Source organism: Pestalotiopsis fici (assembly GCF_000516985.1).
Source record: "Pestalotiopsis fici W106-1 unplaced genomic scaffold PFICI_Scf_3, whole genome shotgun sequence".
NCBI classification, from domain to species: Eukaryota; Fungi; Ascomycota; class Sordariomycetes; order Amphisphaeriales; family Sporocadaceae; genus Pestalotiopsis; species Pestalotiopsis fici.
In genome coordinates, this window is record NW_006917093.1 from 1,131,418 (window position 1) to 1,145,124 (window position 13,707).

Genomic DNA, 13,707 nt, shown 5'->3' on the forward strand with positions numbered 1-13,707 from the left:
TTGTGTACGAGATGCAAGCGGTCAATTGAAAGCAGATAACGAACAGTACATATTATTCGCCAGAATTTCCCACTCTTGAAGAGTGAATATTGCTAGTTGAGTGTTTCTTAAAAAAACAATCATGCCGAGGGTCATTAGTTGACGTAGTCTGTAACATTGTTATTATTTGTTATATTAATCAAACCATTAATTGACTGCCATAAGAATAAAATACATAGAAATGTTATTTATCCCTGTAACTAAGCCACAAGCTCCAGCATATGCGCGATCATGCTCTTTGTTCCATGTACTTGGGGGCTGATTTCTTGGATGGAGATGTAGACATTTACAGAGTACCTATCTTCAGATATTGTTGAGAGAATCCGCCTGCAAAAGAACAACTCTAAACCCGATGCAGTGAAGTTTGCGAAAAACCTTACATACAGGCTGAGAGCCCCGCAACGATTCTTTCTTACCGAGTGCTCAGCTGACTGACACTTGACTTCTTTTAAACAACTTGATTCTCGCAACAATTGGATCGTGGCGGCCTCGGTTAATGAAGCTATTGATGTATCTTCCGTCAGCCGAGGCCTGGGGCAGTAGGCACCAATCTTACCTTGCTGGGGAATGCAGTAAGCTCCGAGTTCACCGGTTGGACCGGTGGTGAGCGTTGCACCGATACGAGGTGGGGATACATGGTGGCGCTCACTTTGGGGGAGATCAAACTGGAGGAGCACTTGAAAGAGCGACATATCAGCCATGTTGATTCGACATGATAATCTTTTATTGAAATAAAATACAAAGCTCAATACGCCGTGGCCAATGCATGCTGTTCGGGCCGTACTATACAGTATTATGCATTAGTTCATGACCTGTTGATGCAGGTCGAGATCTATCTCTGCTTGCTGTTGCAAGATGCGTTTCCCAGCTCTGTGAAAATCCTTGAATGAGCTTGCATGATAACTCCAAAAGTAAATGTGTATGCCAATCTTCCAGTTTGGTTCGGCCGTCAATGTCATGAGTTTCGTAAACATCCTCTTCATTTCATTGTTGCCTTGAAGTGCTTATACAATAAGAGGTGTGGTTGTCTTAGAAGATCCAACCTCTTGGAAATCGACGGGCACGGATGACGACGACGAACGGTCATCTTGACCCTCAAGGCTCTTTGACTACCCAAAGAACAACGAGGCATTCTCAGATGAAATTCTCAACTTGCTTTTTGGAGAATATCCTCTTCAAGTTGATCGTACTTTTTCGAGAACCAGGACGCGTCTCGAACGGAGCCGCCGTTTTCCGTGAACCAATATCTCGAAGATTTGCGAGAGGATCTGGCGGTGGAGTATATCCGAGGGTATTCCTCTCCGGGCTTCGCCTGAGTGGCACTATTGGCGGTTTTTCTGCAGAAGGTTTCCTTAGCTGTGGAAGCTCTGGTTGAGGCTGAGTCTGAGGGCGTGGCACAACCCGTGGTTGGGACAAACTGCCATTGAGTCCTGTCCGCTGAAACTGCTCAAAGATCTGAGGCGTAGGTGGCGGTGGAGGTGAATCAAGCAGTCTCCGCAGTCGAAGTGGCTGGACGACAGCCGACTTGCGATCGTACCTGTAGTTGTCGAATTCGGGCAGACGAAATTCCACTTCATCCTCGGGAATGACATCATTCGTGATACCATTAGGACGGTTCTCCTTGTCGCCCATCGGAAAGTTGCGCTCTTCGTCGCCGCACATGACCACATACCACTTGATCGGCTCTTCCCTCTGTAGTTGGTCTCTGAGCTTCTCGAGCCACCCTGCATTTCTATCGCCAAGTGTGTTGATCTTTCGGCCAGTCTCGTCACTTGGTCCGCTCATGGCCTTGAATTTCTCCGTTCTCATATTGCTCTCGTATTTCCTGATCTCATCGAGTACAGACACAGACGTATCTACTCGGACAGTATAGTCGGATAGGTAGGCCCACGGCCCGTTCAGGATGAGCTCGTTGGAGGGATCGTATTCCTCGAGCATCTTGATGGAGGACCACTTGTTGAAAGGGCCATTCCTCTCGGCCTCGGGCGGAATCGGCGAAAATAGCGGCGGCGGCGCCAGCATGGGTCGTGGAGGCACTGGTAATGTCTCGGGGCGCTTGCCAGACTTTCGCAATCGGCTTGTCGACATGCTGCGCTGGCGCGTGGCGCTCAGGCTTCTCTTCCTTTGCAGGAACTCCTCCTCGCGACGCCCGCGCTTGTCCTCGTCGCTGCTGCTGTTGTCGAGGCTGAATTTGTACATGTCCGGGTTGGGACCACCGGAGGAAGTCCTCAGCGAGTCGGCAGCGCGAGACCCAGGACATGGCGGGATGAAGTCGTAGAGGCCGTAGAGCGACTGCAGGATGGCCTCGGCGCTCTTGGGCGCGACGATCCACTCGGGCGCGGCATCGTCGACGTCTTGGATCACTACAAAGTAGCGGATGCTCTTTCGGTGCCAGCGGAAACCGTGGCAGAGGTAGGCTGGCATCGCAAATTAGATGGTAGCCAACTAATCAGGACTACCGGCAGTCGCGGGCTTTCAGGCCTTAAAATAACGGGTCGCTTATGCCGAAACGGGGTACTGAATGAACTGTTCTGGCGGTTGACCGTTTACGGGGCCACTGTAAGGCGCGCGGGGGATTCCCCAGCTCTTTGGTCCAGTTCCAGCCAGCCAAAGCTCTCCAGCCAGGATGAGATGCACTGTGCTGCCACAAAAGACTGGCTTGGACGTTTATGATGACGGTGCGACTGGTCGCTCTTCTTCAGTCGTCCCAGAGGACATTGAGAATCGCGGCGAGGTGAGCTCTCTGTTGTTTCGTTTTGGAAATAATATGTTACATTGGGAATGTTTATATATAAGCTTCTAGAAGAAGGCGGTGTGTTTGTTCATGTCAGCAAAAGAAAAGTTTCGATTGAGGAAAGAAGGAGATAATCAGATGCATGCATTGCCGGGATTGACGAGAGAATATTTAGGTTAGAGTTGGCATCTCGAGGCTTGACACCGATGCTGATGCAGGGCCAACAAGCACCAAAACGCGAGGTGTCGCAGACTGACCTGCCAATAGGAAGGAGGCAGGGTGGCAGATCTCACCTGGAGAAGGTACGGAGCAAGTGTAGAGTTCAGGCCGATGCACTGAGTGACGTCCACTCAAGGCCACTCCAGTACAGGTTGGGGGGCTTTGGGCAGGAGAGTGGGCGATTACGGGGTTTAACAGTACCCCCTGCTTTTTGCGCTGGGGGACATTTTGACAGCGATCTGATGCATTACCGACATCTTGGACCCACGAGGAGGAACAGCAGTTCACGCACAAGACGATCATAAGCTTGACCTCTTGCTCTGTGCGGGCACACGTGCGTCGATCTGCATCTGTTCGCAAAAGCAGGAGTTGCTTGTTCGGTTATATACCATCCGACGATGGCATCTGATATACTGGATTAGGTGGAAACATATGACTTTCTGTCAATGTTCGTCGCGCCACAAGCGCCGGTACTCAAATGGTCGTGGTCTCTGCGCTCGGAGCTTTCCTGGATTTGCGCTAAGGTGAGGATCTCGAATACCTACACCCGATCATTGTGAAATGAGCAACTACTACTTCGTAAACGCGTAAACGAAACAGACGTGACAGACATTGACCATTGTGTGCAAAGAGGTCATTTCTTCAGCTTGGATATTCCTGGGAATTGGAATAATAAGCCTCCTAGTCATGAGGCTGTATTATACTCATGGATATTGCTTATAGCTGAATGCTTGGTTCATCTCGCTGCGACGTCTCAGTCGAATTAAGATTCTAGACAAGCCCATTACCCGCAACAATGTCACTCTTCACCCATCATGGATACTACTGTATATAGTCGGTAGACCCGCAATATCGTCGCCTCTGCCGGCATTGGACCTGCTTGGACTCTTGTCTATATTGAGCAACCACAGCGCCGTTGCTTCAAGGGATGACCCGCCAAGCTTTCCCCCCCTTCGCACCCATAACCATAACCATGTCTTGCACGGACGCATATGCCGATGGCCCCTTCATCAGTCTATTAAATAAGAGTAGTCTGTCTGTGAGAGCAAGAAACATGATCGCTAAATTTCAGCGCTCAAGCCTTTCAATCTCAAAACCAGGTAACCTTCTCGCCTAACCGAGACTTTGGTACATGGCTCCTGTTGTTTCGAAATTAGTCATGGTGAATAGTAGAACATGGTCCAATTGGTGGCGTGGCAAGTGGCTGAAGGTTGTTTGATAGATTTCAGGAAACGAATGTCAGCTGATTTTCCAGGCCTTATACAAGTCATTCACAAATCGCTGCATGCTTCCCTGGGTGAGTAGGTAGGTAGGTCATGAAGTCCACACAGTCAAAGGATCAAAGGAGTAGATGGAGAAATGCCCGGACGTACCTATACGATCTACATAAACGGAAAATATCATGTCCAAGCACATTGCTACACATTGATCGATATGCTCATACGCCGGGCTTTCTTCAACCCCCGAACTTATTGTACTTTTCACTTTGCTTGAATTCAAATCATATCAGGTAAATAAACTTCATACTGTCTTGTCCTCCATCCTTATAGTACAAGGTGCATTTCCTAGAGTTTAGGATTACTCCAGGCCGTCCCTGACGCCAAAGCTGCCTCGATCTTTGCCGCATTTGTGCTCATCTCTTGGCCGAGCCAAGCAACATCACATTTGTCCAGGTCCTTTTCAATCTCCCAGCCCTTGTTCCCCTCCACAAACACAGCCAGTCCCGTAACACTGCCCACGTAGGGATCGTTGGCAATGCTCGTCAAGGTGACAACGTAGTCAGCCACTGCCTGGGGGTCATTCGGCCGCACGCCCTGTTCATCCCATATGCGGATCACGGGCGTCGACATTCTCGTTCTGGTCAAGGACGGGCAGACGGTATTGATCCTGATGCCATGGACCTTGTCGAAGAATTTTCTCGTCGAACGGACAAGACCTAATACGCCATGCTTGGTGGGTTGATAGACGAAAAGACCACCCTGCTCTTTGAAAGATGCTACAGAACCAAGAATGCAGATTGATTTATCTTCGGTGCGGTCTTCGTTTCCTTGGCGCAAGTACACCGCCGCGACACGCGTGAAATATAAAACACCCGTCAAATTGACATCAACCATATCTGTCGAAGGAGCAGTCGTTATAGATGACAAGTCCAGCTTAGGGTCGAACCAATTCTGGTCCGGCTTCTCCGTCACACCAGCGACGGAGAGGGCATGATCAATCCGGCCATGCTTTTCATAGGCAAAGCGAAACAACGCAATATTGTCCTGATATTTGCGGACATCGGTACAAACAAACGACAAGGTGGCGGACGATGAGTTTTTGGAGCAGAGTCGGTCGACGACAGACTGGCACGCAGTCACGTCAATGTCTCCAAATACTACGTGTGCGCCCGCGCGGTATAGTGTCTCCACAACGTACTCGCCTATTCCATTGGCGCCGCCTAGAAAACCAATTTTTTAGAATTTAGAATTTCCAAAGCCAAAAAAAAAAAAAAAAAAAAAAGAACGGAATCCAAGTAATATGATTGCAAAATGGTTATCGGTCATTTAGATTACGTACCTGTCAAAACCACGACCTTGTTTCTCAAAGCCTTGAAAGAACTCTGAACAGGATAAAACTCGGGCATGTTTCCAAGATCAAAACAAGAGCACGGAGCAGCTCAATGGGACAAGCAGTGGGAATAGTATCTGATGGCACGCAATACACTCAAAGTCTGTCTCTCACGATCTACGAATCGGCTTGTAAATTCAATTATAGGCAGGAAGACGCGAGTACAAGAGTTGGCCGATGGATCTGCTGTGCGACAGGGGGGCTAGTAGTTTACCTAGGGGACCATTGCGCTATCTCATCGGCCATCTCTCCCTGGAGTGGGGGCTCCACACAGCAGTGAGTCTGATTACGGTTTGTGTGTCGGGTCCAAGAGCGATCGATTGGATAAAGATAAGCAAATTGGAGAAAATGATATGGTTTATTCCTGTGAATGTGCACCAGGCAGGAACCCTTGCGATGGAATCTAGATTTTTTTTTTTGGCATGTTATGCTGATACTGTTTTAGTGTCATATACCTTCAATGATTGTGTATTGGAGAGTCGTTTTATCTGCTGATGGTCTTTGATGAGAGCAAACACGAGCAATTTAGAATTGTCGGCAAAATGAATAATATCGTGACTGGTGTGCTGGACTTTTGCTAGAGATAATTCTACGGGCATGAGTTTCGAGGTATCCGTATTTCACTGGGTGACTTGGACGACGAGTCGAGGATGAGAACAGCTTCAAAGTTGAGTCTTCTACATCATTTCCATGCCATGTAAAAAAATCGAGCAATGTATGGGCCCGGGCCAGGGTGATATCTCATTGAAGCAATAATCCAATAATCTATGGTTGTCTAGCGAGGACGTCGTGGCCAGGAATTGGCGGAATATCGACGTGATTGATATAGTAGCCCAGGTCGCCCCTCTCAACATCTGCAACAGTCCAGCCATTCCCGATCCATTGCAATTCATTGTCGTGCTCAGACTGGTACTCATAATCTTCCCACCGCGGGTTGGCCAGAGTCTTCATGGCGTGAAGACTGCTCCCTGGCCAGAGACCAATGATTTTACCATTGACCTTGTACCAGCTTGTACACTCCTCCATGTGAACAGTCCCTGGAAAGTATCTATCCAGATGAGCTGTCCACTTTTGTGCAGCAGTTTCCTTGATTTCCATGGTTCGAATGTGCTCACGATGAATCTTTTGCACGGCCTTGATAATATAGCCCATGACCGACTCTAGAATGAGGAGCAGGGAGCCACCACCAGTAGCAGAATTCGGGCCACCCATGATGAAATAGTTTGGGAATCCCGGCACCGAATGTGACAAGTACGCCGAGGCGCGGGTTTTCCATTTTTCAACGAGGGATGCGCCGCCACGCCCGACAATAGGAAAACGTGGTACGTGACTGCTATCAAACCCCGTTGCACAAGCAATGGCATCCACGGGCCACTCCCTCCCGTCCGCTGTCACCACTGAGTTCTTGGTCACTCGCGCTATTGGGGCCTTGATTAGCTCCACGTTTGGCTCAACCAAGGCGTCGAGATATCCGGGGCCAGGCGTAAGCCGACGACAGCCTGGAGTAAACCGGGGCTCCAGGGCTTCGTACATTCCAGGCCTGGACTGCAACTTCTGGCGCATGATTTCTATAATCTTGGCCGTTCCAGACTTTTCTTCATCGGTTCCAGCAAACAGGCAGGGAAAGTCCTTGTTGATAAAACTCTCCATTTTCTCTCGGAACTCTTGGTAATACTCAGGATCGTTCTGAAATCTGGCGAGTTCCTCAGCCGTGTACGAGTAATTCCCGGGCTCGGAGCTGCCAGCCAAGACATTCTCGGTGAGCGTTGAGCCAAAAGGCTGGCTGATCCACGTTCCTCCCCGGACAAAATTGAAAACTTGAGAACTCTTCTTCTGAAGATGGGGAAGTATTTGTATGGCAGACGATCCGCAACCCAATAAAGCTACAGTTTTGTCACCGTAATCCCTAAATTTATGGATTAAAAGAAATAATTTTGTTAAGGAGTAGCATAACTTACCACGATGTGTCCCAATTGGCCGAGTGCAGAAGCTTGCCTTCGAATTCGTGAAGGCCTTCAATGTCAGGCCACTTCCAATTATTCAGTAGTCCAACAGCACTGATAACGATCTCAGCTTGGTTCTGGGCAAGCGACTTGCTACTGTCTTGGGAGGTATGCTCGGTCTCCACCGACCATACGGCGTCATCTTCGTTCCAAGTGGCGCCAACCACTTTGGTGTTATACTTGATCTTTTTGTCGACACCATAGTCGCCAGCAACTCGTTGCACGTATTCGAGGATCTCACCACCAGGAGAAAAGAGTTTGGACCACTGTGGATTGGGGGCAAAAGATAGCTGATAGACATGGCTGGGGATGTCGCATGCCACTCCAGGGTACCTATTCTCGTACCAGGTGCCGCCAGCGGCTGGATTCTTCTCGAAAATGGTAATCTTGGCGCTGGGAATATTCTGCAAAAGTCGAATATAAAGTGCGATACCAGAGATCCCAGCGCCGATAATGATTACGCGCAAAGGGCGTCCTTGATCGACAGGTTGATCCGTCACTCCATCTTCAACATGATTGCAGCATTTAGCTGTGGATCCGCCCGAGTCAACCTCCGCCATAGTATTGAAAGGCGGCAGGGAAAATTGATAAATGGGCGCCTAGTTTGTGCTGTAGTTTGCAAACAACAAATGACAAAGTGCGATTCTGATCTCTCCACTAGTGGGATCTCAAACTATCGAGTCAACAAATCTTTGAACCTTCATATGCACCCATGCCCTGCCCGTGGTTCTTTGCATACCTGACTCCCGGCAATTCAAATGCGTATTGTTGTCACAGGTCGCATCGCTCGCAGGCAAATGTCGGCCATGATCGGGCGTTAGCTGTAGCCACTATTAGCCGGTATCATAACGAGCCCCGGCCGATAGTATCGGCAATGCGCCTTATCACTTATCAATGGTCTATCCAAAGACGCTCAATACTCCAACTATGCACGGCATATTACATTGGTATAGAAGTCCCGCTAAAGATAACGACAGAGATTGGATTGGATGCTGGCCTTGACGCTATCACCCTGGCCCGACTCTACGCCTTTCTCCCATCTCGAGAATAGATAGCTGCTATCCATCCTCATCTTGTAATGCAGATTTTCCGCATGATGCAGAAACCTCAATCATGGATTTATACTAGTATAAAGCATTATCTGCCATAGTACCTCGATTTCCTAGACTCTTGTTCTTTGTATCTGCATCTTCAGACGCTTTGAAGGTCGTATATTCAATCTAACTCATTGCAAAGAGTTGCTTTAGATACTCGTCCAAACCATTGTCAATGTAAACATAATGGAGCAAGTCGGGACATCCACTATGGCCGCTGGAGATGCAGCATTGCAGGCCATGGGATACGATCAGGGTATGTGAACAGGCGATTTTCCAGATCATTGTATCGAGCGTCTTTGACTTTGGCAAATCGCTAACATGTCATGATTCTCAGAGCTGCACAGATCGTTCTCTCTCATAGGCGTCATCGGGTTCTCCTTCAGTATTGTTACGTGCTGGACTGCTCTCGCTGGTACCATGACAGTTGGCATCGAGGCAGGCGGCCCTCCGGTCATGGTCTGGTCATGGATTGCCGTGTCCGTCTGCGCCCTTGCCGTCGCCCTGTCCTTTGCCGAGTGCTGCGCTCAGTACCCCGTCGCCGGCGGCCAGTACTCGTGGGTCGCAGCGATCGCGCCAAAACGGTTCGCCCGTGGCATGTCCTGGGTGACGGGCTGGTTCATGCTGATTGGCCTCATTGCCATTGGGGCCGTCAACAACTTTATTGGCGCAAACTTCATTCTCGGGCTGGCGAATCTGGTCAACCCCGACTATGTAATCGAGCGATGGCATACCACGTTGCTCTGTTATCTCATCATTCTAATCTTTGGCATCAACAACATCTTTGCGCCCCGCCTGCTCGACGGCCTGTCCAAGTTCTTGTTATTCTGGAACATTTTGTCCTTCTTCGCCGTTACCATAACCATGGTTGCAACTTGCAAGGAGTACCAGTCGCCATCTTTCGTCTTCACTTCTTACCGGAACGATACAGGCCTCAATCCTGCTCTTGCCGTTATTGCTGGACTTTTGCAGTCTTTGTTCGGCATGTGCTGCTACGAAGCTCCGGCACACATGGTCGAGGAGCTCCGCAACCCTACCCGTGATGCCCCCATCGCCATGGTTACTGCGGTACTTTTGGGAAGCGTGACCGGATTATGCTTTCTCGTCGCCAGCTTCTTTTGTGTTGGTGATATTGACTCGGTGGCCAATTCTTCCACCGGCGTACCGCTGATACAAATCTTGTACAATTGTACGCAGTCCATTGGAGGTACCTGCGTGCTGTCGAGCATGATTATAGTCATTGTGCTGTTTTGTGCAAACAGCCTCATGGCCGAGACCTCCCGATCCGTCTATGCCTTTGCCCGCGACCGCGCCTTGCCCTTTTCCAAGACGTTCAGTGCCGTGCATCCAAGGCTGGCAATACCTGTGCCTGCGATTCTATTGACAATGGTGGGACAGGCAGTGTTGAACACCATATATATTGGCAGCTACACTGGTTTCAACACGGTTGTATCCATTTCTACGCAAGGGTTCTACATCTCGTACGCCATGCCGCTTGTGGCCAGGCTCATGTCCGAGATTGGAAGTGACGCAAAGCCGATGAGGCATCCAAAGTATAGCCTCGGACGCTGGAGCTTACCCATCAACCTTTTTGGTGCCGTATTTCTTATCGTGGCGTCCATCAGTTTCAGCTTTCCAAGCGAAGGCCCCGTCACGGCTGACAACATGAATTATTCCTCGGCGGCTATCGCTGTAATAATGCTAATTTCATTGGCTACCTGGGTCTGTGGTGGAAGGAAGAACTATTCCATACCAAACTTTATCGATATTATTGATAGTGTCGATAGCAGCAACACAGAGGGTGGGGAGCACGGCGTTGTTACAACTTCTGAAAAGGTAGAGGCCTCGTCTGCAAAGTCAAGCACATAGCAGAGCTTGCTCTTGAAAGGGATTTCACATTCCAATAAATGAAATACATCTCCTTCTTTCCGTGTGATCAATTCCCAAATCTCCTAGTTCTTGTATAACCGCATCGGGAACTCATCTTCTACCGCTTTCTTCACATGAGGAGAAAAGTGAAAGACGTTTTCCATGCCCATGTGAAAGACAGTATCCAACCGGGTAAGCGCGAGACGGGTCTGGTCAAACAAGATACACTGTTCGCGTAATAGAATGACCCAACGTGCCAATAATGCCAATACATCCTTGGCGATTTCTGCCGTCGGCGCCCTGACGAGGAGAAACAGAATGAAATTCGACATGATGCTGAAACATTCTTCGGTCCCTTTGTTTACAGTAGCCGGGTCAGCAAATAAACAGTTTCTTTGAATGGCGCTGATGTTTACTTACAAGCATAATAAAGACTATTCCGGTCATATGATCCGAGTCGCTCCACAAAGCCCGAGATGCGTTGCATGACATTGATAGCAGCACGGTAGGTTTCCAACACGGAACCGGGGGCTTGGCCATTTGGAGTATCGCCGTCATGGCGTTGTTCTGGGGGCGGATCTATTTCATTCGCAGTCAACTTTGATGGTAGCGACCGGAGTATAGCGCGATATATCAAGACCTCAATAGTAAGATAGGCCATCTTGATATTGGTGGCCGATCCTGGATGAAAATAGTCGCGATTCTCTCGTATGTTGGATAGACTATGTGTAGTAATGTGCGATGGTAGGTCCTTTTTCCATCTCTGCAGGTCGGCCAAGAGAGAGGACCCAATACCCAGGGTCTCTTTGAAGTTACCAGAGCATTTCCGGATAGCTGCCATGGTGTACATGCGACAGTGTAGATTGCTTGCGTGATGACTCAAATCAGCCACGAAGCGGAAGTCATAACCGAGATGACAAAATTGGCAGGGCTCTTGCAATGCTGGTACTCGCGTAGATGATTCTTCTGAAGGTATACGGATACTATCAATGAAAAAATCATTTTCGTCCAATGGTCGGACATCCCATTGGTCTGGAGAAATGGTTTGCGGGAAACCTTGCAATAAAGTCCGCCAACTGGCCTCCGAGTACGTCACCCACCAGAGACGCCGTCGCAGCCGCTGCTCCCAAGTAGGAATGGACCAGTCCGTGCAGTCAATGTGTAGTCCTAGTTGATACGCGATATTTATGGCCGATCCCGTGAGGGACCATTCGGCCGTCTTGTTGGCTGCAGCCGCTTCGTCTCGCCTGCCTGTATGCTGCAGATATAAAAGTATAGTCTGCAGGAGGTCTAGCTGGGGCTTGTGCAAATTTTGCTGAATGCCGTCATAGGCTATACGCCAAAGATGATCAACAAGACCCGTGTTTCTTTCTGGTGAAGCACATAGGAAAGGATCGTAACGGCGGAATTGATCGGCCGAGGCGTAGATGGCTGCTAGGAGGTGAGAGGGCAGGATCTTCAAGGTCTCAGGCCGAGGCAGAAGAGTCTTTGTCTTCAACGTCAATCGACTACGTGACAGAATGGGGAGACCGGGAAAGACGTAGCGTAAGAATCTGAAAACACTATATTAGTGAATAATCTCGAATAGCTACGAGGAAAATGTTAAAAAATTTCGTAATCGATGAGACTAGGAAACAAGCAAATAAAAAAATGAGCGATGAAAATAATTCAAGAAGGACAAAGGTTGGTACGAAGGGACTTTTATTGGTGAAAGCAAAAGGATGGGGTAAAAGAATAATTCTCTTTTTCTGGAGAGGAGCAAGGGTACTGACAATCCGACTAGACAAGATCCAACTTGAGGGTTTACAAGATCCTCCAAATTCAACGATGAATCTGGTTTAGGCGCGTTCATATCATCACCGTTCTCCAGTGTGGTTCGCTTGTTCACTATGAAGTAAGCTGGCGAATGCTCAGAGGATCGCTGCTGGGCCGACGATGTCGTCGCCTTGCTAGCTAAAACACGATACTGAAAGTGTTTGAAGTTGGAAATACCATCGGCCGGAAATCGCATGTGTTGAAGCAAATATGGGTCGAGGTCACTGGAAGGGCTCAGATAATTGGTTGTCTTGTCTTGCTGTAGTGGCACTGGGACGCGCGCCGGATAAGAGTGGCTTGTTGTATAGTACAGAGCTGTTTCGGCCGAAATTGAAGTATTCCCAGCCGGCTGAGTAGCACTCTGTCTGGGGCTTGGCAGGACGGGAGACCTTGTTGAGAAATTCAGGAGACCAATCTCATTCTCGTTCGCTTCCACTTCTCCCACTGCAGCCGTGGGGTGCATCATCGAGCCACTTTGGTTCACGTCCCAAAGAGAGGCCAAATACCACATGTCATGGCTTGGCATCAATCTGCCGTCCAGATTTCCATCATGCGTATCACTCACTTGGGGATCCGGGCCAAGGTCTATAGTGACATTGCTGACATCTCCAGACGTGGCCATATGGGTGAATTCCCAAGGAGCATCATTGGTGCTACCATGTCCACCGTCTGATGCAGCGTCCAAGTCGCAATCTGTAGCCTCAAAACCTTCAACTATATCAGAGTCATTGGATTCCACTATCAGGTATGTGAGTGCATGCTGCAAAATATCATTGATGAAAAGGTCAACGTAGGATGACACTTACAAGAGCAAGTCAACGGAGACGGCTGCTGTGTACCAGTCCGCCGGCGCTTGCTAGGGGGATCATTGAAAGTGCATGCGATGCGCAGCTCAACGCAGAGGCGACAAGGGGGTTGACCTTCAAGACAACAGGCTTGTTTTCGACGCCGACAACTGTCGCATGGCCGATGGCGCTTTGACCGGTACGGTCGAGCTGAAGAGGATCCAGCTTCACGGCCGCTCATGATGGGAACAGCACTAGAACTTGGTATTCTCTATTGTAAGACGGATAGCATCTATCTGGCAAACATCCATGAGACCGGGCAAGTCTGTTGGCCTGGCGGCCGTCCCCGATTATTATGAATGACAAGCCGATGATAAGGATGGCCGCTCAGTGGGGAAAGGCGGAGCTAGGGTCATGGTTCCGTACTATTATAGTATTACAGGGCCTGTCCGATATGGTTCATGCTGCGGATTTGGCCGATCGGCCGTTGGGATCGGCGGGGTGATGGTTCATACTCGACCTATAGGCGATCGGGGCAT

At 49.2% G+C, this 13,707-nt stretch overlaps 5 protein-coding genes across 5 annotated transcripts; 1 reads left to right on the forward strand and 4 right to left on the reverse strand.

The window, feature by feature from the left end:
* Positions 1 to 1,173: 1,173 nt before the first annotated feature.
* PFICI_04540 (uncharacterized protein) lies at positions 1,174 to 2,463 on the reverse strand (the record flags this gene model as incomplete). Its single annotated transcript, XM_007833121.1, has 1 exon — positions 1,174 to 2,463. The coding sequence occupies one exon, from the start codon at positions 2,461 to 2,463 to the stop codon at positions 1,174 to 1,176; it is 1,290 nt and encodes a 429-aa protein (XP_007831312.1).
* A 2,094-nt stretch (positions 2,464 to 4,557) lies between these two features.
* Positions 4,558 to 5,618, reverse strand: PFICI_04541 (uncharacterized protein; the record flags this gene model as incomplete). Its single annotated transcript, XM_007833122.1, has 2 exons — positions 4,558 to 5,432; positions 5,552 to 5,618. The coding sequence occupies 2 exons, from the start codon at positions 5,616 to 5,618 to the stop codon at positions 4,558 to 4,560; spliced, it is 942 nt and encodes a 313-aa protein (XP_007831313.1).
* Positions 5,619 to 6,367: 749 nt separating this feature from the next.
* Positions 6,368 to 8,165, reverse strand: PFICI_04542 (uncharacterized protein; the record flags this gene model as incomplete). Its single annotated transcript, XM_007833123.1, has 2 exons — positions 6,368 to 7,508; positions 7,561 to 8,165. 2 exons carry the CDS (start codon positions 8,163 to 8,165, stop codon positions 6,368 to 6,370), a joined length of 1,746 nt encoding a protein of 581 aa, XP_007831314.1.
* A 744-nt stretch (positions 8,166 to 8,909) lies between these two features.
* On the forward strand, positions 8,910 to 10,568 carry PFICI_04543 (uncharacterized protein; the record flags this gene model as incomplete). The annotated part of the gene is made up of 2 exons (XM_007833124.1): positions 8,910 to 8,955; positions 9,037 to 10,568. 2 exons carry the CDS (start codon positions 8,910 to 8,912, stop codon positions 10,566 to 10,568), a joined length of 1,578 nt encoding a protein of 525 aa, XP_007831315.1.
* An 83-nt stretch (positions 10,569 to 10,651) lies between these two features.
* PFICI_04544 (uncharacterized protein) lies at positions 10,652 to 13,409 on the reverse strand (the record flags this gene model as incomplete). The annotated part of the gene is made up of 4 exons (XM_007833125.1): positions 10,652 to 10,923; positions 10,989 to 12,121; positions 12,341 to 13,121; positions 13,190 to 13,409. 4 exons carry the CDS (start codon positions 13,407 to 13,409, stop codon positions 10,652 to 10,654), a joined length of 2,406 nt encoding a protein of 801 aa, XP_007831316.1.
* Between the last annotated feature and the right edge of the window lie 298 nt (positions 13,410 to 13,707).